We start from the raw sequence: 27229 nt of genomic DNA, 5'->3' as shown, positions 1-27229 counted from the left end.
AAAATTAGGATGAAATCTGCAATTTTGTATTTTGGGGGGCAATTTTTAGCTCCGCTGTCAGCGACGCGGAGCTTATCAAATAGGTTGATTATCCGTCGGCGTCCGGCGTCCGTCGTCCGTCAACAATTGCCTTCTCCTCTGAAACCACAAGTCCAATTGCTTTGAAATTTTATATGCAGTTCACTTGGGGTGACCTTACTTCAGTTTGTTCAAATCGTGGTGATATTTGCATATTTGTATTTTTGGGGCATTTTTTGGTGTTTTGGTAAAAAATCTTCTTCTCTGAAACCGCTCGTTCGATTGCTTTGAAATTTGATATGCAGTTTGCTTAGGGTGACTTAAATCAGATTTGTTCAAATGGTGGTGAAATTTGTATATTTGTATTTTTACGGCAATTTTTGTCATTTTTGGTAAAAAAATCTTTAAAAATCTTCTTCTTCAAAACTACCGGTCAGATAGCTTTTATATTTGGTACATATGTCCCTAGGGATGATCTATTTCAGATTTGTTCAAATTGTGCAGAAATATGCAAATTTGCATTTTTAAGGCAATTTTTGCCATTTTTGGTCAAAAAATGTGTATTTCTCAAAAAGTACTGGTCTGATAGTTTTGAAATTTGGTATACAGGTTTCTATAGATGAACTAAGTAATATATGTTGAATTTCTGATGAAATCTGTAATTTGTATTTTTGGGGCAATTTTTGCCATTTTTGTCAAAAAATGTGTATTTCCAAAACTGCTCATCTGATAGCTTTGAAATTTGGTATAGAGGTTTCTACAGATGAACTAAATGATATTTATGGAAATAATGATGAAATCTGCAATTTTGTAATTTTGGGGCAATTTTTGCCATTTTTGGTCAAAAAATGTGTTTCTCAAAAAGTACTGGTCTGATAGCTTTGAAATTTGGTATACAGGTTTCTACAGATAAGCTTAGTAATATATATTGAATTTCTGATGAAATCTGTAATTTTGTATTTTTGGGGCAATTTTTGCCATTTTTGGTCAAAAAATGTGTATTTCCAAAACTACTTATCTGATAGCTTTGAAATTTGGTATACAGGTTTCCATAGATGAACTAAATGATATTTATTGAAATAATGATGACATCTGCAATTTTGAATTTTTGGGGCAATTTTTCCCATTTTTGGTCAAAAAATGCGTTTCTCAAAAAGTACTGGTCTAACAGCTTTGAAATTTGGTATAACTAAGTGTGATATTTTGAAATTATGATGAAATCTGCAATTTTTATTTTTGGGGGGCAATTGTTGCCATTTTTGGTCAGAATATTTTATTCTCAAAAAACTACTCATCAGATAGCTTTGGTTGACATGTTCTTAGGGATGATCGGATGTGATATATTCAAAGTATGATGAAATCTTCAATTTTGTATTTTTGCAGCTTATTTTAGCCACATTTTTCTGGCCACTGCATTGAGTTATCAAAGATTTCCACCTTCTTCATCAACATGTGTCAAAAATAGTTATTCTGTACATAAACACAGCGGAGCTATATCGGCCGCTAGGTCGCTTGTTCTCATTTTTGGTCAAAAAATTTTTTTCTCAAAATTTACCAGTCTGATTGCTTTGATATTTAGTAAACCGGTTCTTAGGGTTTTTGTTAATAAGATGTATTGAAATTAAGTTGAAATCCGGAATTTTGAATTTTTGGGGCAACTTTGCGAAACTGTCAGTTTTACTGGGATATCTTTCATTTTGTATTTTTAAGATTTTTTTTGGTAATTTTATACCTACTGGAACTAAGAGTATATAATGTGGTGATTTAGTAAGCATTTGATATGGTAAACTGTATTTGGTGTTGAAATGCGGTAAAAAAATCCTGGCAGATTTTGAAAAAATTCCAAACAAATGCCAATAAAAAATTCAGCCAGAGAAGGTTTGACAAAAAGAAAAGGTGGGAGAGTGGGGAAAAAAAAATGTACAATGGATCGGATAAAAAAGATAATGTACCTCATCGATCTTCCAGACACTGTCCCTTATCAAATGGTCCACCCCGATGTATTTTTGTGCGCAATTAACCATGCAGTGTATTTTAGTTTAAGATGTCAAGTTAGGTAAGGATTTGAAAGGAATAGTCAAGTTCACCACAGTTTAACTTTATCTCTTGTGTCATCATCCTTGTGTAATTGGTTAAGTTTGTAAGTTGTTCCAGATGTGGATGCACCAGCTGTTCTGGAAGAAAACAATGTTTACTTTTCCCTGAAATTTCTCCATGTATCTGGTGTATGGGCAAAGTGTAAACATTGGTGCATGTTATGTATTTCAGTCTATGTCAAATATTGTAAATGAAAAATCAAGAACAGTTTACTGTGTGCTTGTAAAAGATAACATATTTGTCAATACATATACTGCCTTGCAGATTGATTGTCTTAAAGATTATCACAGAAGTAGAAAAGGAAAAGAAACTAATCAAATTGCTGTAACATATTTACCCTCAGTGCCTGTAGGCCTATATTTACAGCAACTATTTTATCATTACATTCAGCTGTTGTTATATCTTTATCACTCTCCATGGGCCAAGGCACACTTTGGGTCAATGTCATCACTCTGTGCCAGTCTGTGTATGTCAGTCTGTCTGTATATGTATGTCCATGTTTCATACAATTGTTGACTTGTTTTGATAACTATATGGGAGCGAACAGTGATGTTGTCACTATTTTTAATATTTCTGTGTATACTGATACTTTGCAAGCCAAGTCCCTGATGAATATCATTGAAAGTGTGAAAACAGTTTGTGACACACATACTTGTAAGACGCAATGACCTCCTCTACTAGAAGCATGTCATTAACATGCAAGAAATACTGTGGTTGAAATGAAAATTTTGAATTTTGTTAAATCTGTTTCCAATGTTCGAAGTTACTGATTCGAGAGCGTAACCCTCTCTCCCTGTTTCGCTGTGTAGAGGTCCAGCTGTATCATGGAAAACAATGACGATGAGATCAAACCATTGTAGTGAAAGGGTACTAAAGGCATCAACAATTAAATAGTTATTAAAGGCTGTGGATAATTGACATGTACATGACAAATGAAATGCAATGCACTGTCATGCAAGGTGTTTAGTTCTATTAACACTTACTTTATGCCATGGTTTATGGCCATATAAAACCTGTATATGCATGATATTCAGTCATGGTTCACAGTTTGTTTTGAAAAGTTTGTTATGTCAAAAATATTTCAGCAGTTTAAACTTCCAACAACTTGAGTCAGCAATTGATCATAATAAGGGGGGTTTCCAATCATCGTTTGTTGTCAGCTGTTTTGCTCCAACAAACTTTTCATCAGAAGATGGTCCAAACACAGTGAGTCCAATGCTCGTATTGTAATTTTCCACCGCTCTGTATATGTAAACATAGCGCATCAGGACAGGCTTGGATGTACTTGAAGCATCCTCTCTTTGACTTTGTATTGTCTTCAATTTCAAATACTTCACACCATCATGTTGTACGCTGTCATTGAACTTTTGATGCTGTTGGATATCTTTGGGTATTTTTTACTTGATTTGGTGCAAAATATACAAAAAATAATTTCTCCCTTTACTTCTGTTTCTACCTCTAAAGCCAATAACACTGCTTGTTCTCAATCTTCAGATGAAAGTGGTGATGAGAAACTATGCTACCTTGTGCATCAAGCTTGCCAGTGCAATTCAGATAACCGGTCATTGCAGAGGTTGCTGCATAAATTAAACTGGAATGGTGAGTAAATAATTAAATAGTGGTCTTAGTGGTCACCCTTACAGAGCAGTCACCTCCTTAGGGGAGATGTGCAGCATCGTGGAAGATGTTGTCTTACCGTTATATTTGAATAATGCAAATAGACTCCGTAAGTTTCATTGATCAGTGACGGTCAACCAATCAGATATAACCTTCTGAGCACGCTGCACATCAGCAGGCTCCCTATAGTAGTCACCTTTTGGCAGACCCGTAACATTGTACATGTAAAAAAGCCCTCGATAGAACAGCTAACTCTCTGCAGATCTGGTGTGGTCAGTGGCCACATGTAATTGCTCCAATTTGGTACAAAATCTGTGTTTAATGGTCAGCATATCGGACTCTGAATGACCTCTGTCAACAAAGCCTTAGACAAAAAGCAAATTACCCTATATTAACCAATTTTTATGGCTGCATCACAATTGCTTCAGAAATTAAAGGCAAGTCGTATGATTTTCAGAGATTTATGATATTTTATTTTATTATTACTGTTGTAGTTTCCTAAATTCGCCACTCAGAACACCATCTGCATGGGAAGTATAATGCCACACCCACCCTCTGTAGAAGATAACCTCCATATAGTGGTCACTCTCTTGGACCCAAGTGTGATCACTATACACAGGTTGACTGTAATAAAGTAGCAAATAAACAAACAAATAAATAAATAAAAAGAAATAAAAGTAAAGGTAAATGAATGGAACACACATACATACACACACAACACACAAACACAAGTACTTTGCAAAAGTGAATGACCAACAAAGTGAGGTTTTTAGGACCTTTGGATAGGAGACAAGAACTATAGGCACTGAATAATTGAAAACTATGTCATCGGATCCGTCAACTGGAAAATTGAAGTGTGTGATCTGCGAAAGTTGTCAGCTATAGCTGCAATCTGACACAAGTCGCAAGATTCCTAGAGTTCTTGGCGGGACTGCAGCTAAATCTGAAACCTGATGTGTCTGTACAGACAGCCCTTTAACAGTCAAAGGAAGGTGTTAATTTTTCATCTGGAATCGATAAGGCGGTTCAAATCAGACAGAATCTTCAATCTGTTGACCCCCATTGACACCCAAAGTACTGAATATCACCCAGCATAACTATTCATGAAGCTGGAAGCCGCAGGATTTAGCGGCAGAATTTGACCTCTTGACCCCTACCTATTTCCCCTGTAGATAAAAGCTTCGCATTTTATTGAAAGTGAAGTTAAATCTTGGTCACTGGCTTAAAGGATTACAGTGCTGCAGTGTTTTTGAATGTTCTTTTCAAAGTACATGAGCTGTCCATTTCCTCCCTGACAGGTTTATTATAAAGTCACGCAAAGCAGAAATTTGATATGGTGCTGTCAAGTTCAGATACAGAGCAATGCACTTGAGTGCGGTGTAGCATTTCAGCTGTTATTGACTCGATGTAAGGAATTATTGACGCACGTGTCGAGGTATTATTGACTTACATGTCAGGTATTATTGGCTTACGGTGTGAATTATTTCATTTCCACAGCCAGGCAGTGTTGTAAATGCAAGTCTGTATCTCAGTCCTGATTGGCATATCAGCTGAGATGGATGACTTCTACAAACACTTGGGCATTTCCATGTATAAACACGCTTTTTACACGCTGTTTGGAAATCAATAATCAATAGCATGTGTCAGTCAACAAGTGTATTTCCTTGATCTCAGGGTTGAGCCCCGTGATGCATTCATGCATTTGCAGGGCTCCCCAAGCGATGTCAGCCCATGTAATATACGCTCTGTCAGCTGCAACCATCCGATTTGGCCTAGCAACCGCTGAATTTCTCCACATATTAGCGGCCTGATGCTGACCCACTTCACAAATGCCATTAAAGGTCCTTGATTAATGCAGGTTTTTAAGCGGAACAAAAACGCTTTACCACATGCTGACGTGCAGTCGTGTAACACAATATCTCCTGCGGATGAAAAATGACCGTTTCCCTGTCATATCGGTGTTCAAAGCTGTCAAAAAAATTTGCCAAGAAACTAATACCCCTAAATCCAGCCTACATTTTTTGGCAAATCAGAGAGTAGAACAGCAGGTTTGCTTTTCAAGCGATGAAGAAGATGAATGATTGTAAAGGTTACTCCATCGCAGACTTACTGAAGATTTGTATTGATGTCCCTGTTCTTGGCATTTTCTCAGTGTTAATTTATGTAGTTTGGTTCAAAGACATTACGCAGTTATGGAGTTCTCTGCACCCTTTCTGTTTTAATTTTCTCTTCAACAAGTCTGTGTAGGAACTCCAGAGTTATGTGTTATAATTAAAGAGCGAAGTATTTCTTTCTCACCTTTCAGGCAATTATTTTTCATGCAACTAACTGCTTATCTAGGCCCTGACTAAAAGGTTTCAATACTCTCAAACAGGCAGATTCAGTATAAACCCAAAATGGTGTTGATCGAGAAATTGCCTCAACAGCTGTTTCACTTGGCCTTGTATGATTGCATGCACAGGCGTTAGTTTTCGCTGACAAAAATTTAGACAAAGCTGTCTGCCTGTCTGTAAACCTGCACGTTTTGATTTACTTTTCCAAATCCTTTTATTGTATCTACCAAAAAAATTACTGGAAAAGGGGAGGTTTCAGACTATTTCTCAAAAAATGATGTCTGTAGAAATGAGGATACTCCTTATCAGGCCGAAAAAATAAATTGTGCTGTTCCGATTACATGGTTTTCAAAAATAGGGTAGGTAGGTCGGCAGGGATTTTCTTTCCGAAATGTTTTTATTTTTAAATATGCATTTTTCAGGGGTTCAGGGCGGTCAAACACTGGCCACAACATTTCCAGAAAAATGTATCGTACATATAAAAGGAATAAAAACAAAAGACATCCTCGTTTAAGCCAAAATCAAATGCCAAGTAATGAATGCGTAATTTTACCTTTTTTTTTCTTTCTTTTTTTTTATTTCCGTGTTCACGTAGCCCTAAAAAGTTTAGGGTCAGCAGGTAAAACATAGGGTAGGTCAGGTTATCGGAACAGCACAATTTTTTTTCGGCCTCATAGTGTGATAAGATCTCCCTATCACCATCTGGGATGGTTTGCGTCTATAATAGCTCCCTTTGCCCATATGAGCGCAGTCACATTGTTTCTCAACCAAATCCCAGCTCCACTGTGTATTGCAGATATGCAAAACATCCTCCAGAGTGTCTGATATTCCACATTGGGTATTTTTTATGGAAAAAATTATAAGAAATTTTCCTATCTGGGTGACAGTGGTGCTAAAAATATTCCAGATGGAATTATGTGAAATGTTCTTGATGAATGTTATCTTTGCCAGTGTCAGGCATAGGGGATAAAACAACAAAACATGCTGTGCAATGTGTTGGCATTAAAATCGGCAGCTGTATTGCAATCATAAAAACTGCCGCAAGGCAAGAAGGTCCTCTTCATGTTAGCGTTGGAATCAGTATTAGTATTGTAATCCTAAAATCTGCTGCAGGGCATCAGGTCAGGGCCTCTCTACGTCGGCATTGGAATCAGCAACAGTATTGTAATCCTAAAACAATCTGCCGCAAGACTTGAAGGTCCTCTTCGTGTCAGCTTTGGAATCAGTATTAGTACTGAAGTACTTCTGAATAATTTACAAGATTCCTTCTTGTCATCTGTCATGCGTCATTTCTCCAAAAATATGGTCTGCCAGAAGCAAAAAATACCTGAGATTTAATTGCTTGGAAACTGTGGTCAGCATTGTGCCAGACAGTAAATATTCATTTGCCATACATTTTCCACCATTGTGCAAACAGGAATGTGATACGGGAAATGATTTCAAAGCAGATTTTGATGCGAAGTGTATCCTGAGATAAATGTTTTCTGTAGTGGATCAGCTGCTGGGGTCAACTTTTCAACATTTGTCTGTCTAATGCACTACAGTAGTGCTCTCAAATTTGTACGATTGAAATTTCTGAGCGAAGTGATATTCCTACAATATGCTGCACATATATCACAATAAAACACATGTAAAAAATCAATCAGGATTATGGATTTCTTCATGTTGTTCTTTCATATTGACCCAAAAGAGCCAGATTAGTAATCGCAGATATCTTTTTTGTATATCGTGAGCTCACAACTGTGTGTGACACATTTCTGTGTGCATCAAAGCCTGACTACAGTTACAAAGTATCCATTTTAGATGAACTAATTCTTCTATTTCTAAACCAACATTTTATCAAGCGATATTTCTGGCAGTGCCGAGCATTAATCAATATTTCTTTGACACACTTTCTGACATACGTATCTCAAATCACACGTAAATCGTCATTTGACCTACATGTGCTTTTTTCTCTTGCAGGGGAAAAATTTACAGAACGCGTCGACCGGTCCAAACTAGCTGAGTACATTTCTAGAATCGTTGAAGATAGGCAAGTGAAACTTTTTTGTATTCGATGAATTTATCAGTTTCTCTTTATCTTGTTATTCAACAATGATATTGAAATCTATATTTATTCAAATTATGCAAATTTATTATTAATCTGACTATAAAATCGTTATCCACCAATTTTAGAAAATCAGTTCTTTTTAAGAGGCTGGTACCTATTAAAATTCATTGGAATATCTAAAAAAATTATTTTATTTTCAAGGTCATTTTGACCTCTAAAGAAATCCATTAACTATATAGTACTGTAAAAGGGTTTTGACTGTGTGCGTGTTGCTGTTGTAGAAATGACACACTTCTTAGCTATCTGCCCTGAGGCTGTATCAGAAAACATCTTCAGCGTATTTTGACCATCTGGGGCTTTGATGTCGAGTTGATGATGGCTGCAAGCTGAAATCGAGTCTCATTTGGCTCGTGTGTCTTATCAATCTCAACATCATCGGTTTACTTTCCCCTCGAATTAAAGCCTACATGACCTAACGGTGACACCATCCTCTCCACCAAAACCAATCTTGTGCAAACGTTAGCGCTGCAAATTCAAATTTAAAATTCCATTTGTGTGCGGGATAACCTCTCCAACCTTTCCTAAATATGTACACAAACGCTCTTGTATACATCACATTGTTTAAGCCTTTGAGCGCCAACGTCAATTTTTCTCCCCTTTACAAAATATACCCTAGTCAATTTTCACAGATTTTTGCCAAAGTTTTGATAAAAAACTGTAGCCAATGAAATATGATGTTCATTTGGTCCAAAATTATCAAAAAATTTCAGAAAAATTCATAAAGATTGGCAAAATGTGGGAGTAAAATTTTGGTGGGAAAAATTACAGCACTGAAAAGGTTAAGTTTATGGCCTTGTACATTGCCACCGACAATATTATTTTTTACAACCACTTATAACACTTAAATTTTCTTTTTCTAATCAAGTAATACATTTTTAAACTTTCATAATAAGAAATTTGTAAACTTTCACAATTTTCATATTTTCACCTTTGATTTTTACAGCAGAAAGGTTTAATAAATTCACTGATACCAACATCTGAGTTTTTAGCTACTATAGACTATAGTCTATAGAAGCTATTGGGATGGGTATCCGTCCGGCGTCCGTCGTCAGTCTGTATGTATGTATGTATGTATGTATGTATGTCCGTTTGTGAGGCGTCCGTCCACTCAAATATCTTGAGAACTGCAGTACTTACTTATTTGATATTTGTTGTGTAGATGAAAAATATGATTTTGAGAAAGTATTTTTTTAATTTTGTGATATTGTTGAAAATAGGCAAATTAATGCCAAAAAAGGTGTTTTTGGTAAAAAATCTTCTTCTTCATAACCGCTGGTCAGAGAGCTTTGTTATTTAATATACGGGTCCCTAGGGATAACCCAACTTAGATTTGTTCAAATTGTGATGAAATATGCAAATGTGTATTTTTAAGGAATTTTTTGTCATTTTTGGTCAAATTTGACTTATATTGTATGGAATTCTTGTACTGTATAAACCCTATCAATTCACCCAGAAAAAAATAATTAATATGATTTTAAATAATTGAATTAATTAGGAAATCATCAAAGCCAAAATAATTTAGTGTGGAATTATCAGAAAGTTCAACTTTTTTTGACAGTTCATAGTGAAATGCTTACCATCTTGGAGGATGAAAACATGTAAAGGCAACTTTCCTGAATCCCAACTTTGATATATTCTGAACCACCATTTATGTTATCTTAAAGAAATTGCTCATAATAGTTTGTCATGATAGGGTAGTCAAATAAATAGAGATAGAGAAAGTTCTAATTTCCATTTATGGTTGACTTGGTAAGGCTAAAATAAGATTACTTTTGAGGAAAAAAACAGAGTGGTCAATTAAAAGAGTGGTCAAAGTGATGGGGTTTTTATGGTAAAGCTGGGCTGTAAGATTCCTCATGTGCTATTTATAGCACTTATGCAATCTGTGTAAACAGTGCAATGAAAGTGTAACATGATTCCTTATAATGCTTTTGATGACCTTGAACTTCTTAAGTTTCAAACATTTGTCTCTTCAGTGTGCTTTCTCTGAGTACGTACAGTCTCAACTTATTCAACAGAACTTACTTACAATGTTAATTTGAAAGTTAAAATGTGCTTGGTTAATAGGATGAAAATACTGATATTAAAGATAACCAGCTCAAGATTCTTTATAACCTGACAGATATGCTGTTTTTTTATGATGTAAATCTTAATTTAAGCAAGTCTTGGTAACTCTCGTTTATTTGCTATTATAGACTAATATAGTGTGATGAAATATGCAAATCTGTATTTTTACAGAATTTTTTTCCCTTTTTGGTCAGACCATCCTGAAATGAGTTATCAAAGATATCCACCTTCTTCATCAATACATGTGTCACAAAAGGTTATTCTCTACATAACACAGCAAAGCTCTGTCAACTGTTGAGTCGCTTGTTTTTCAAAACTGCTGGTCAGACAGCTTTAATATTTGGTTTACATGTCCCTAGGATGACCTTAGTGAGATAATTTCATACAGTCAGGAAATACTCAATTTGTATCCATGTCTATAGTAGCTTCAGGGACTTTGGCCCTATGTTTTCAACTGATGATAACGGGAAACTCAAACATTCTGGTAACAAAATGACCATGTGTTTAATGATAAATACAAAAAAAATTGACCATGTGAATATCAAGCTAATACAGTACTATCTCATGTAAAATTTCAATTTCAAGGTGTGTGGTTATTGGAGAAATTGTATTAATATTGACAATGCGAATTTCAATGGAAGGTTTTTCGGTAAATAGGGATTTCCGGTTAGCTAATCTCAGTGTCATATTGCAATCCGTAAAAGATTTCAATAATTGGTTATCTGTTGTGTGTCTTCTAACACCATTTGCTCTTGCCCGACTCTCTACTTTGGTTGCCACAAATGTGATCAGCCGCAACAATGGCAACAGTTCTGTGAAAATTGAGAGGGACATTTATTTTCATCTTGTCTATGTGTTGATGAGAGCGTCGGGCAGATTTACCGATAATAGCTCCAGTGTGTGTATAGCTGGTGTGTAACAGTCAGCACTTTCTCAGAAAACGAGCTAGTATTATGTCGTTATGGCAGCTACAGTGATGAAGACATCAAGAAATTCTATGGATGTGATCAAGTTACCTGGATATTCCGTCAAATTCCAGTCGCCGCTTGAATATGTTTCATTAGCCATCTGCGAGGCACAGAATCATTTTTTTACTTGTGATTGTCATGTGAAAATAAAATAATCTGCTGATGGGGTGTGCAGATGTCAGGGTTACTGGAACAAGAAAAGTTTTGATAATCTAGTGTAATGAGTTTGTGATATAAATATGAATTTTCTCATGACGTAGGGACGTCAGGATGACTACTCAATCAGTGTGGTTTGTTACATGCAGGGGTCATAGGTTGTGTCTTTGTTTGCAGGCGAGCTTAGACTTAAATATCACCTGGTAGTTAAACCCAGATTATGGAATGATCTTTTTTGAAAGCAGCTGACTTCCGTGTATGTACGATATTGGTGTCTGGCGGGTTGAAGGCATTACAAGGTCAAAGGTCACACACGAGGTGGTCAGTACCAGGGAAGAGGCAATGATTTGACGTCAATGTAAGTGATTTGGCTAGCAACTCTCCCCATGTAACTAATTTGTCGTGGATTTTTTTTCCCCATCCTCATATGAGGCAGTAATAAAGTTAAATAAGAAAGAAAAGTTAGCCGGTAAAGTGAATTGGTTGGAAAATATTGCTCATCAAGTCGAGTAAATGGTGATTGCTTCGTTGTGGAACGGTGAGACTGCAAATGAAAAAATCTTGTTTCACAAATCTCTACTGAGAGGAATCGGAACATGTCTTCCCAGTCAATTACAGCTTATAAGTTGCCGCCCACGTTTTTTCCACCTTGGAGATTTTTAAATGTTCCTTGGAGACATCAATATTTTTATATGGGAATGAAGAGTTTTGCTCAAGATCCTCATCATTCATGTTATTTATAAGAAGGGACTTGTATTTTTTCAGTACCTGAACTCCCTCCTTGGTTTGCAAATTTGTCAAGTTTATTTACATGCAGAAAAGTAGATGTTTCCTTTAAAAAATAAATCTGTTATGCCTTTGTTTTAATTTCTTCATTTCTGTAAAAAATATTATGAAATGATGAGTAATTTCTTTTTTTAGTACTACACAAAAAAATTGCAAAAATTGAATAGAATGTTGAAACAGTAGGATTGTTGTTATTGTCAGGCTCATAGATAGTCACAGTGCAACAATTTTTAACAGGTCTACACAGCATGAGGGTACTTTTCGTTTATTCCAATATTTCATGGACATTTTATATTTTTTCAGCAATAAAATGAATGTTTTCTTCCTGCAAATAGACTAGAAAGCTGAACAAGTCAAATTTTTATCATTTATGGATTGAAACTTTCAGTCATTTTGGAACGCAGTCTTCATGGTATTTCTGTTCTTTCAAACCACCGCACGTTGGCTCAAACCTATCATTATCAATGGTCAGTGTGGCCCTGTTCACAGGGAATTGTGGGTAAACAGGTGAAGAGATGGCAGTGTTTAAAAAATGTTTATTCTCCTATCCAATAAAATAATTTTTTTTTCTTCCTGCAAAATAAAGTTCAGTGAAAGTAGGATCATTGTGGGTTTATATATATGGCCATTAATAACCATAGACCTGGTTTTAGTATTGAGGTCAATAACAATGCTCCCTTACCAGTATTCTTTCATGGAAATAAAAAGTTTTTCATCCTCTGAAAGATGAAAATTTTTGATCAGGTTAATTTGATTGTCTTTTCAAGTTTACTCGCTTCACCAACACCGACCATAGACTTCATAACATGATGGTTTAACCAAGGCTGAGCAGCTCAATGAGCTGTTTTGTTGTGGCTTCGAATTCGCTTCAGTGAGAAGTGATCGATAGTTTCTGACAATAGCAACATGAGTGGGAGAGCAGACTCACATAGCATTACCGTCATTGTATTCAATTGTAGTTTGTGAAAGCAGCGATGGCATTTGTATGAATCTGTCCCGACTGGAATGCAGCGTTTTAACCAGAATGCCTGATTGCACAAATCCATTATCCCCCTGTTTAAATAACACCCCTCTATAATAAATACAATCGTGTGCCGTGTGCCCACCCTCTACAATTGGATCTTGCGATATTGATGTGTGTACAGTGTTTATTGCGGCTTTCCACACCATGGTTGCTGCATATGATGTAACATCTCATAGCTCACACAACACCTATCTGCCAAGCCAAAGTAAAATGACAAAATTAGCTTCCACTCTGCAGTAAGATGTGTTAAAGCTGAAAGACCATTACTTGAGTTTGCCTACAGATTAAAACACTGCTTGAACGTATGTGAATGAAGTGTGAATGATTTGTGTAGGCTTCTGATATTTAACATTTACTAGCTGGACAAGAACAAGAAACTGGAGACTGTCTTTAATTTTGTATTTTATCCATGCTACATAACCTTAGTTTGCCATCCAATACCTGGAAAAGCTTTAATTTGCATAACTTGATTTTATAGTGGTCCCCCTCAATCAGAACCCTCTCCCCCTCCCCGACTTTCAAGGACATTCCCCCTATCTAGAAAAACCTGCAGAAACCACTGTGATTGTCTAACTTGCTTTTTTGTAAATCCTATTTCTTCGTTTATTTGTTTTTGTCATTTCAGTCATGTTAATTTCACACTAGAGCGATCTTGTTGATGATCAGAAAGTGCACAGTGCAAGATAATGCAATAATTTGATGTTAGGGGAAAAAATGAATCAAATTTGCATTTTGATTGAATTTCAACCGAGTACATATCATGGCAGAGCGGGATTTGTCTAATAAAGTTGCATAGGACATTAATAGCCATCAGTACCTTATTTAATCAGACTATTTTGAGATAATATCACTGAATCAGACTTTCAATCTATCTCACAGTCCATCACATTAACTGTCATATTCATCATGGCCAGGTTACACTCTCCGTGTTTTGTGTTCTAATTTCATGGAACAGGATCAGAAAAATTGGTTCTTTCAACACAGGCTGTGAGGAATCCAAATGTGTTTCCATTAGAGAGTGCCCTTGGCGAGCAGAGCCGGAATCTGCAGAAATGACAGTTCAAAACCAACGGAAGTCGCGTAAAATCCACTTAAGTGTTTATGACTTTCCTCTGTTTGATAATCCCATTCACTGCCATCATTTGAGCAGACATCAATAATGCTTGTTTATTGGTTTCAAACAAAAATCATATGATTTTTACAAAATTTTTATGTGCATAATTATTATTCTAATAAAATATTAATTTCAACTTCCACAGTGATTACGATGTAATGTAGTCTGTGTATATTGTGCATTCTTGAAATATTTGAGGGAGAGGGGAAAGGGTCACTCTCGAAAGGCCACATTAAGACTTACCAGCTAACCAGTGAACAGGACTTGTTTTGTTATGTCCCATGATATGCTGGTGTCATCAGTAATTACACATAAACATACAAAATATTGTAATTTTGACAGTATACATGTATAAGACATGTATAACTATGTCATACACCATACCTTACTCTTAACCATGAAATGACAAGTCATTGACAATGACATAGTCCCCACTTGTAATAGGAGTATTAGTCTTGATGGGGCAGGGAAATGTGGTCATTAAGAAGTATCACTGGAGTGTGGCGTTCAGATCTATGGACACATAGGTCTATATCATGTTCCCAATTTGAAACAAGAGGCATGTCTAAGTTATGGTTCTAAATCGGGAAAAAAGATCAGACCTCCAGCTGTATTGGCCAGCCAAGAAATACATATGCGCATAATAAATGAGGTACAAGATGTGTCATCTTAAGGTCTATTATCCTATCAAATTGAAGCGTAAAGAACTTGTGGTTACTGAGTTATGCATATATAAGTATAATCAAGGTCAAAGGTCATCAAGGTCATGTGACATTTTGAAAAAAAAAATGTATTGCTAATTAATCCCTATATGCAAAAATCAAGACCTCTAGCTCTATTGGCTTGCCCAGAATTATATATGCGCATAATTAATGAGGTTAACCATGTGTTTTCATAAGGTCTCCCATCCTACTAAATATAAAGGACATAGCACTTGTGGTTACTTATTTTTGACATAAACATGTATTTTAGGTAAAAGGTTATCGAGGTCACATGAAATTTTGTCAAAAAATTTCTATCCTATAGTTATCCCTATATACCAAAATCAGACATCTAGCTCTATTGGCTCGCTCAAAGTCAGATATGTGCATAATTAATGAGGTACAATATTTGGCGTCATAAGTGTCCCATCATACCAAATATGAAGGGTGTAGCACTTGTGGTTACTGAGTTATGGACAAATATGTATATTTGAGGTCAAAGGTCATTGAGGTCACGTGACATTTTGTCAGAAAAATTGTATTGCTAAGTTATCCCTATATACCAAAAATCAGACCTCTAGCTCTATTGGCTCGCTCAAAATTAGATATGCACATAATTAATGAGGTACAATATGTGGCATCATAAGGTGTCCCATCATACTATATATGAAAGGTTTAGCACTTGTGGTTACTGAGTTATGGACAAATATTTATATTTGAGGTCAAAGGTCACCAAGGTCACATAACATTTTGTCAAAGTGTCTGAGATATCTGCGTGAACGGATGGACTCACGGATGGACATGACCCAATCTATAAGCCCCCTGAACTTTATCTGTGGGGACTAAAAACTGTGTCACTGCATCCTTTTTGCAATATGAATACGATGAGAAACTAAATTTTATTTTTCTTGGCCGTATACCGGTACATGGGAGTCTATGGAGAACAGCCTTATAGGATACATGGGAGTCTATGGAGGTGTAAACTAAAAAGTCCTCTAACGCGGCCAAATTTGATCGCATCGTGAAACAAATCGACGTGCATCTGTATGAGGTAGGGTACTATCCTTGTACCAAGTTTGAACGAAATCCCTCCAGGCATCTCTGAGATATCTGCGTGAACAGACGGACGGACGCATGCACGCACGGACACACGGACCTGACCAAACCTATAAGTCCCCCCCGGACGGTGTCAGTGGGGACTAAAAAGAATTGGCACAGGAATATCTCAGATATCTGCATTCATAAGCCCCTGTGCATAGACACAGCATTAATATTAATTTCATCCTGGGGACCCTGTGGATCATACCTGGGGACCCTGTGGATGGATATCAAAGACAGGAAAGAAAACGGCCGTCACACAGCCATTTATGATCGAATCATTACAAAAAGCGGCGTGTATATATATGTGATAGAGATTAATATAGGTATTAACTTTTAATGCAATTGCGCCCGGTATCGCTGAGAAATTTACGTGAACGCCCGCACAGTCGTAAAATATAGGAAACAAAATGGCCGCCACGCAGGCATTTTAGACCAGATCAAAACAAAAATCAATGTGCATATGTATAACATATAGAGTAATCTATGTACCAAGTTTAAATGGAATCGCTCGTAGCATCACTGAGAAATGTGCGTGAACATACGCACCAACATCAAATACAGGAAACAAAATGGCTGCCAGACGGCCATATTGAATCAGATCGTAAAACAGATCGACGTGCATATGTACGGCATAGGTGATAATCCTCGTACTAAGTTTGAATGAAATCGCTTAAGGGGTCTCTGAGATATCTGCGTGAACGGACGGACGCACGCACGCACGGACGCACACACAGACGCACGCACGCACACACGCACGCACGGACATGACCAAACCTATAAGTCCCCCCGGACGGTGTCCGTGGGGACTATGAAATGATAATAGCACAGCCTAATTGTTTTCCATAACAAATTTGGGCCACTGTATCGAAAAAGAGGTGTGCAGGGAATGCAAGAATACTCAATTTATGGGGGGAGGGGGGTTGCATTTACTTTCACATGCTCCCAGTGTATCACACACACTATATATGAATTTATTGTATCCATTGTATTATCAAAATCAAGCAGACCATGTGTCTCAGAGCAAAAAAGTAGCTAAATATGCTTGTCATTCATTTATTCAAAAAGGGAGACAGCTCAATAATGGAAAAATAACCCCAGGAGAATGTAACATCTTGAATATTGGAAAGGTGTTGCATATCTTACATGAAGAAAGTAGATCTCAGAAGTTCTTATAAGTATAGTGTAAGATTTCCAGGAAGGAAAATTTTTTCCACAATGGAAAACATAGAGCATATAGATGGAGAGAACAAAAAGCAATGAAAGAGCTGCGGCACCCTGCTCTCTTTACAATTCTTCTTTCACAATTTTGCCCACGGTCTGACCGACCAGGAAGCTGCCGATGCGTGGTGCTAACAAACCCATAGAAGTCTCTTCACAAACTGTAGGCAGAGTAATCTGACCCACGCATTTGGAATAACTCAAAAGTACAAGATATTTTTTAATCACCCTTGTCAGATTCAAAATCACTTCTTTGATGGATGCCTGCTCCATGTTCAGGCATATGATATGGTTACGGATTCCACAGGAAAGCACTTCTAGAATTGATTAGTAGCTTGCTTTATGTCAGCCGCTTCCCACTTGGCATTAATTCAGTATCAATCATATTTTCTGTGAAATATCTATTCCAGTACTCTTTCATTTGTCGGGTCAGTTTTTGTAACAATTATTCACTGTGAGAATAAAGAGACGGAGCAACAAGCATTGAATCTGATCTTTTCTCCTAAAAATAAACTATTCCTGACACATCATACATCACACAGTTGCTGCCTGTAGTTCAAATTTTTTCTCTACTTGTGTGGCAAGGTCTATTCAAACTTTGTAGGGTTATAGAATGACCCAGCTCAGTTATCTCTCTCTCTGTCTCTCTCTCTCTGTCTCTCTCTCTCTCTCTCTCTCTCTCCCCAACTGCCCTTTTAGAGCAACAGAAATCTGAAGTTTACCATTTTCACCTATATCAATGGCAATCATGTACAGTTGCTCTTTTAAAATAATTCAATGCGTAGGAATTCATGTCCCCAGACAGGTATATATTTAAAAGCATCAAGACAGGTATAAATATTTATCAGTGTACACCATAGGTATATATATTTAACATCATACAGCAGTGGAGTTTTACTGGCTGCATGTGTATCCCAGCACAATCAAACTTGTGCCCATAAAACCATGTGTAAAAATGGCATATGCACCTATAAAATTTTTCTCAATTTAAAGTCTGTTTTCCAGTCTTCCCATCATTTTCAAGGTTTTAGTTGTTCATGTTTTAGAAATGATTTCTAAAATATATGAATGAAAAATCAATTTTTAGAGTATGAATTTGTCCATATTACTGTGATAACATGTGATCTACTTTGTCAGTATTTCTGTCTCAGTTTGTTTTAATATCCTTCTGTTTTTGGAAGTACTCTTTGGGTATGACAGTTTTACTCCTTTGGAAAAAAATCAGACTATTTCTGAAAAATATTTGTCATTAGCTTTCAAGTTAGAAACTTGATTGGCATCAGATTACAAATCAAGCCTGTTTTTAACAGGGTTTTATTTTCTATGGATGTAAAATTACCTGTTTCTAGTCCAACCAACTGTGATTTAGTCAGGTTTTTCAGTCTGACATTTGAAATAATTTAGTAGGACTTTATCAACATTGGGGTAAGTTGTTTGATCTGTAGGGGCTACATGTGAGCATGGAAGACACGTCCCAGTTGTTGGAAATGGGTTATATGACCAAAGATGTGGGCTTTGGAACTCTCAGTGGTCCAATATTGGTTTAACCAACACAAGGGATACCTTATGCAGAGTGTATTTTTTTCACTTAATCCCAATGCTCATGTATCTTTATCTGAACCATCTCCACAGGGCCCTGACGTCGAGGATTCATACCGAGAAGACGTAAATAACGCAGCCAAGTCGTTGAATTCTGACAACTCTGTCTCATCATTTACACGAGTCGGCTTCTGATTCAGACTTCTGACCATCAAGCTGCGATTCTCAATACCAAGACTTTGCACAATACCAACTCAACACCAGGGACATTGCATGCTGTATGTTTGAAGATGGAATCTTGAAGATGGTATCTGAAAAGAAAAATATTCCCCAAAAAGAGAAAATAGGAGCATTTGATAGTAAAAGTATGCAAATTTTGAAATTTTATTTATGGTAGATGAAAGTTTTACATAATAATATGCCAAGATTGTTAGCATTTGTGCTTTTTGGCGGAACACTGAAAATTTTTCAACAGATATATGAATCATGGTAAAAGTTGCATTGTTAATGACATGAAGTTATATTTTGACAGACAGATCTGACAGGAGTACTTGAACATCGTCTGTCATGACATGTTGTGTTATTTTATGAATTACAACAAGAAAAATCCATTAGAAAATTTTTCTCATTGGACAATAGGGTTGAAGGGCAGTTGAATTTTCTGAGTGCAAAACAGTTGAAAGCACATCGAGAAAAGTGCACTCTGGATGGATAGCCCAGTGAGTTTTTGTCTCATGGCAATACCAGAGACAATTGTTACATCGTATTAATTAATTGATAACCCTTTGAGTGCCAAAGTCAATTTTTGTCACCTTCACAAATTATATGCAGACAAATTTTTCCAGATTCAGACAATATCTTTCAGATTTTTCCAGATATTTTGATCAAAAACTGTTGCAAATGAGAAGTGATGTGAATGTGGTCCAAAATTATCATTAGAATCAACAGAAAAATTCAAAAAAATTGGTACATTTTAAAATGTTGCACTAAAATTTGGTGGAAAGGCACAGCACTCAAAGGGTAAATTTTCCAACACATGTTACCCTGAATGGTATTTGTGCAGACAAGATTAAAAAAGCACACAAGTCACTAGGTACACATGCAAAATCTGATATGGCAGAACATGGTCACTGGGTGTGTTATTTCTATCATAAAAAGGATTTATCTTCAGTGTTCTTGCAAAATGAATGATGTAATTCAATCATAGTAAATCGTAAAGTGTATTGCCCCTAAAACGGTTGTCAATCCATTTGGTTTTGTATTACTTAAGGGCTGCAGTACATAGGTATTCACAAATAGTACAGGTTAAATTTTTTATGTGATCTAGAGAGATTGTAAAATTACTTCGCCACTTTAACATCGCATTTGATGTATTTCACCCCTGTGATCTTCCCAGAGATGGCGCCATTTTACTGCATTAATTACCAGGATCTTTTAAACGGTATTTGCAAGAAGTGGAAGAATGTTGAGGTCACGGAAGTCAGAGAAGTAAACCGATTTCTCATCATTACTGGTTTTTGTTTCGGGGGAAGTCTTTCAACAGCTCAGTGAGAAAATTGGAAAAGCTCTGATATGCAGTGACAATTTATATGCAACGAGCCTAGCCCTCGGAGTTCATTCATCTGAAATTATGGCCAGACTTTGAATTTCTTAAGATTTGAAAAACAAATTTGCCGCAGGCTTCAGTTTATTCAGGGTTTAGTTCCATTACTTTGCGTGGATAATTGCATGATTTGTGCACTGAGCATTGGTATTCGCGGCAGATCATGAACTGTTTTGAAAAGTGAGATTCGGTGAGAATGAATGAACTTGCACACATTAACTCACTGTTGATCTGAATTTTGTTACAGCGTTCACATCCAAGGCATGTGTAGGTTTCATTGCTACTGCATTCCAGTGAATGATGAAAAAGTAGTTTTTGACATAATTTTTAACAATTTGAAATATTTCTAGGTACAATATCCGTGCATTTCCCGTCTTTAACCCTTTGAGCACTGTAATTTTTTCTCATCGAAAATTTTAGTGCGACATTTTATCAATTTTTATCTATTTTTCAGTAATTTTTTGATAATTTTGGACCAAATGGATATCACATTTCATTGACTACAGTTTTTTCTCAAAATTTTGGCAAAAATCTGGGAAAAATTGGCTGGAGTTTATTTTATAAAGGGGACAAAAATAGACTTTGGCACTCAAAGGGTTAATCTACCTGAGTACAATAGGTGATATAGTTTTAACATTTTTAATCTTGAAATGAGTTGGAATGGGTATGGTCACTGATTTGGAAAAATTATTTTTTCTCTAATTATTCAAAAATTTCATGACCCACAATGCAATTTCATACACTTGTGACAGTAAAACGCATCAGCAAGTTTTTATAAATCACTAATTTTAATGCAGGACCTTGTTGATTAGAGAGACAACAAAGAATGATGTAACATTCCTTGTATCTTTGATACCCAATCAACAATGACATTGTAAAGTATCATGGAAGAAAGTTATAACAGGATTTCTGGCTTGTTTCCATGGTAATTGAGATCTTACATTATGCTTGAGAGGATTTTGGCAATTGAATTTATTATGGTGGAATTATCGTCATGGAGACTAATTTCACACGTGCAATGGAGTTTATTCAGGAGTGGAGCATCAGATCAGTGGAGTGGGACTGCGTTTGATAAGATTTTGTTCTTCTTCAAAAATTTATAAAGTTTTCATTTTCATGATAAAAAAGTGTGATTTCAAATAGTGTATTTTTTGGTTTGGAAATGCTCAGGAAGATTTGTTGTAAAAGTTGTTAATTTTCTCTGTGCTCCCTCCTGTGATGTGTCATCTTTATTCTCCCTGATATTTGTTGACAGTCTTCTCCATCACAAATTACTGCCAATTTGAAAGTCACAGCATCATTAACCCTGTGTCATCTGCCAGAGGTGATAGATATTACATACTTGGTTGTCAGTGAGAGCTAGAGAGCTGCTTCTGTAACTTTTGCCATAAATTTGCTGCTGAAACAACCAGCACTGTGGCAATGCATCATGGGAAGCAAAACATGGATTTATTTCCTGTATAAAACAGTCAATTCACAATATAGGGTAATTTGAATACTACATAAAGTGAAATTTAATGTGAGATCGACTGAAATGTCCAAAATGTATTACATACTATAAAGAGTGGGCTGAAACTTAAAAGTTTTAATGTTGCCTGGCAAGTGAACTTCATCATCCCGTGAGCAGCTGACATCAACATGTCAAAGGTCAGAGGTCAAAGTGTTAAAAGCAGTCATACTTACCTAGTTAATTGAGGATGATGCAGAGATATGACAATGGCCTACTTTTTTTGAAAGATCTTGTTGTCTCCTCTTTGTCCAGAAAATCTACTTCGGTATTCATTTACGTGCTTTACAATATGACATGAAAAACAGTAATTTTGTGTTTTGTACAGTTTTCAGGCATGTTACTCTCTTGAGTAAACAATTTGCAGTCTCCACAGGGTCATCAGGGATTTACATAAATGAAATGAATTAACTTAACACCACTAGTTTTACTGTCGTTGATATCCTCAATAGGAAATGTGAAGAGGGGGGAAAAGCACTTAAGTACCTATTTCCTAAATAGTGTCATTCACTTTAGGGAATTTCTAATGCACAGTTTTTATGATCCAGCAATACAATGATAATGGATTGCTCATGGAAATGGTCCGCTGGCAACTGAGTACAAAAAAACATGATTTGTTACGAGCATTCCTCTTTTATTCTGATTTCATCTCGGCTGTTGATTTACGAGTGTGTGACAGCGTGGTCGTTGGTGAAAACAAGCGGCTGAATCGCAGGCAATTTAGTCATCTCAGGTAGTTAAACAGTAATATATGTCACTCTTCACGGTCTGAAATATTAAAAAAGTTCAGGATTTATGGCAGGCAATAACACTAGAGGAAAACACGTCCAACGACATGGTCCTCGGCATACACAATTACATTTGCATCAGAGACACAAAGCACAGCTGTCAGCATCATTTTGCAGATAGTTTTGTTGGTTTTCTCGTTGAGGGGTGAAGGGCTTTAACCCGATTTTAGTTTAGAAATTAGCAAAGTCGTTCACTACCTATAAGCTGGGTAAATACATTTTTGTCAGATACTTTATGAGACTTGTAATTCTCTATTCTGCAAATGTCACCCTTGTCAGTCCAGTAACCATTGAAATCTTCCCGATAATGTAGACAGGATTTTTTTTTCTCTCTGTTATGTGAAATTAGCAAAGTGATGTCTTTTACAATTGGAGGATTTATGCGTTAGCTAGGGGCAGTGACTGAGATGATCTCTGTCAAAATATTTGATTGTTAGCATTTCCATATGCCCTGTCATCTCTTTAATCCTTCTTAACATCTGGCAAGTCTTTCCTCCTGGCTTTCAGCCCATAGCACACAATCCGTCTGACTTTGTCATCTGTTTGTCTGTCTTTCTGTCCGTCAACATGGATTTTAATAACTCCCGGGAAGCAGTATTCAAAATAGCAAACATTTGAATAAATGTGAAGGCAGAATTGTTATTTATGAAGACTGACCTGTTTGTGTGATTTTCATAAGACTAGAAGTTGCAAATACCTGTGTAACAGTATTTTGATTTGATGTAGTTTTCATAAGAAATTGCTAGCAGACAATGCAAAAATATTTCTACCTTCTAAGTGCATACGATTTATTTGTAACATATAAAATCACTCTTTTCACATGTAAATTAGCCTTCAATTACCCAGTCCAGGCAAAAGTAATTGGGTTTAATTAGTTTGTTATGGCCACAAGATGAAAAGTTGTATTTCTGGTCAGGATTCACATCATCATAATCTGGCCCCTTTGATTTTTTTGCATCTGCTAGTAGCAAAGATCCACAACAGAGAAAATGAGACGCTTTAAACTGTGTTTGCCAAATGGCACCTCATTTTCAAATTTTAATTTGCACAAAAAAGTCTAAAATTAGATAAACAACAAAGGGGCATTACCAAATACAACCCATTTCATTCAAATATTGCAAAAGCTCTGATGAAAACAATGAAATCAACATAATCAACATTTTTTTTAAAAAATGTGTCACAAAAGTCTACGTGTGGTACACTTTGAGTAATTTGGGGTCTAAGTACTTTGTTTGACTCTGTTAGTAAATACAATGTATCCGTTTTTCCAAGGTGATAATTTACAGTGTAACCACATGCAGATGTTTTAATACATTGTAACAGTTTGTTAAGGAGGGTGATTGCATGTCTTTCCAGATGTGTGCTTTTACCCTGTTTGGGTGAAAAGCGTTGTAACTGTCAAGAGAGGGCCATACAGAAATTTGGAATTACCAGCTCAGCAAAAAAACAAAAACAAAACGTACATGTCGTTGTCTCCCTTCTGGTGGAAAAATGCCCAGATTATGCAGAAACAACATTGTTCGTGTTGTCGGCCTGATATTCTGTTTGAGTGAATTTTGTAATTGTTTTAGAGCTGTCCTTGAGAAAATGTATAACTTCTCATAGTTTTTTGAAATCTTGCAAGAAAGTCCGCATACTTTGTCAGACATTACAATGATTGCATTAGAAGAAACACATTTGTGTATCTGTGCTTCTTGCATACCAATAATTGAATTTACAGGTAAAAGTATGTTAAATTTTTCCCCTCCCATGTGTAGAAATGTAGAAATAATTCCTTCCAAAGACATGGGATTTTTAGAAATGTTATGATATGTTATTTTTGCTACCTAAATAATGCATCACCTGCAGTTGTACTAAAATTCAGCTGCTAATAAAATAAAATGCATATACTTTTGGACACATATTTGCCAGGTATTACCATCTTATTGCTATTCGAGAAATTGCATGATAAACCACCAGGGACATTGTTTCAACCTGCTTTTACGCAGATGAAATTCTGACTTTACTCTACCCATGATATGTTGTACCTAGTATATATTCCTGGCAAGTTTACAGAATCTTTGACGAACAATTCACTCTTAAACTGACAGCAGTGAGTAACAAATTTTACATTTTCGTTTCTCGACACTATTTTCTTAAAGAGGCTCTATCAGAGGTTGTCCGACTTTCACCCCCAATTCCCTTTAAGCAGGTCCACAATCACCATTGATAACGATGGATTTGGGCCAAACCATTGTGGTGAAAGGGTTAATGGTTGTCCTTGCCAGAGGTGGGGTTAGCTTTGGAAAAGTAGATTAAAAAGACATACAAGCTTAGCTGCATGAAAACAATGGTACCAAGGAAGAAAAAATATCATTGTTTGAATAGAATAGTGTCTTTTGTTTTAAAATGACGTCTGTTCATAATGTGACCACCTCTGACCCTGCTATCCAAAGACCTAGATCATCTCCCGAGATCTCTTGTAATGTTTTAGCCAATTTTAAACCCTTAGACGCAAAAGGTCTGGAAATCAACAGTTGCAGGCGATGGCTAAGGAGACAAACGGTTAAGTAGAGAACATTACAAACGAAGAAAGACTAATAATACCCGGCTTTCTGTCATTGCGAGACCATTACAATAATCACATCGCGACGTGTTAAGAGTTACCTCGGACTCCCTGCAAGTGAGGATGAGTAGACAGGGGTTGATGGGAAATACGATTATAACCTGTGATGATTACCAAGCAGAGCAATCAAAGAAACCGACCAATCAAGACTCATCAAATAAACTATCAACCAGTCACGATTTGCATAACACCTGACGTTTGCGCACGTCAGACAGTTGTACTTTCAAGCTATATCAAGTAATTACAGTCGTACCATCACAGTATATCATTTTTTACTGTTAATTCCATTGCATGAGGGTATGTATTTTATGTTTTGTGATGCCATCCATAAACACGTCAATTTACTTTGTAAGATGTCAACGAACTAAAACCTAACCCTCGGTGAAAGCTTAAAATTTATCTCCCGAGTTCATGCAGATTTAATTTTGAAACTAAGAGCCTCCGAAATTAAAAACAATACCATTAACTTATTGATTGCTCCAACTTGAATTCAGCAAGAACTCTGCATTTCTTACAGTATTACAGTATTAGTAAAGAAGTTACGGTTTCGCGAATGTGAGTCTGTTGATGGCTTTGCAAAAAAGTTCACATCTCCGATATTCATTGCGCCTTTAAAACGGTGATTCGTTTTGCAGCCACAACTACGATATTTTTTAGTGATGTTGTTCCGTCTGTCGACAACATTTCATCTGCGTACACCCCCATAAGGCAATTTTTAAAGTCAAGAATTTGTGATGTAAACGCAGAACATACACGTGTGAGCTGCATTAGTTTGTTGACAATTGATATATGCAGGATTTTGGGTCATTCATAATATCACTGTGCGAAACGGACAGACACGCTGTATTGACAAGCGAAATGTCAGGAGTATCAAATACTACAGTAGTCGACTAAGATTTGAGTTCGATGCAGAGAACACAAAACTGTAACTGAAAGATACTGTCGAGAGTTACATCTACTAAGATTTCATTGTGTTGATTGATATGCGTGGATGGCAAGGTGGGCAAGAGTTAACCTAGATCTGTAAGCCATGTCATCACTGTCATCAGCTTTTAGACTCTGGCAGACTGAAATTGGAAATCCCCAGGCGTCGGCTGGCTCTTCCAAGTTTTTTTGATTGGCAAAGCAACATGGACTCCTGATTGTCATGTCGATTTCGAATCAGAGTCATGCGAAGGTGGGCAGATGCGTACATTCTCAACAGAAATCAAGTTTTCAAGCAGGGGGAAATTATAACAGATGGCAAAGGGCTTATTTTTAGCACTGCCTTACATGTTTGGATATCGTCACTCGTCCAAGGTATCGGTGTAACAACGTACATGAGCAACTTAGCCGGAGTTAATTTGAAACCACTGGGTGGCTTACTCTACTTTGTCATGAGAAACACGTCCAACATCAAAGATACCTGGAAAAACGACATGATCCTAATTAGTTTCTGGCTGCCATTGCCATAAAACCTTAGTCAGGTTGGGTTTAATTGCGAGCCATCGTTGCAATGGACCTTGTCGTTAAGCTGGACTAAAATAGGGTTTAGGAATATCAAGTTTACAAGATCTTCGCGTGAGTTTACGGAGTTCGATGACGACAAAATCTGTCAAGTCCTCAAACATCGTCAAATAGGAAAAACGGTCGGTAAAAGTGAAAAAATAACATGGTAGATTGCAATCTTTCACAGAGATGTTGGTTTTTAACTCCACTAGGCTGTTGTCCATAGCAATCAAGGCTTAAGGGCAATCTCCCCGGCTCATTTATGTCACATCTATGTATGACTACCTTACAGGGAATCCGGGCAGAGATGCAATTAAGGTCCTCCGCAATGTCCGGGGCCTCTTAAATTATGCGTCGTTCCCTACTACACGGCGTTTCGGCGCTTACTC

General features: G+C 36.6%; 1 protein-coding gene across 1 annotated transcript in view; it reads left to right on the top strand.

Moving 5' to 3' along the window:
- Window positions 1–24650, top strand: part of LOC139145231 (MAP kinase-activated protein kinase 5-like) — a 39624-nt gene extending 14974 nt beyond the window's left edge. The window contains exons 9-11 of the mRNA XM_070716256.1: window positions 3610–3714; window positions 8028–8097; window positions 18943–24650. Of these exons, the coding sequence (XP_070572357.1) occupies window positions 3610–3714; window positions 8028–8097; window positions 18943–18979 (212 nt within the window). The 3' untranslated portion in view covers window positions 18980–24650. The remainder of the gene's footprint in view (window positions 1–3609; window positions 3715–8027; window positions 8098–18942) is intronic.
- Window positions 24651–27229: the final 2579 nt, after the last annotated feature.

Source organism: Ptychodera flava, chromosome 12 (genome assembly GCF_041260155.1).
Source record: "Ptychodera flava strain L36383 chromosome 12, AS_Pfla_20210202, whole genome shotgun sequence".
Classification (NCBI taxonomy): Eukaryota; Metazoa; Hemichordata; class Enteropneusta; family Ptychoderidae; genus Ptychodera; species Ptychodera flava.
The sequence above is the reverse complement of the archived record's forward strand: the minus strand, read 5'-3'. Positions and strand labels throughout refer to the sequence as shown.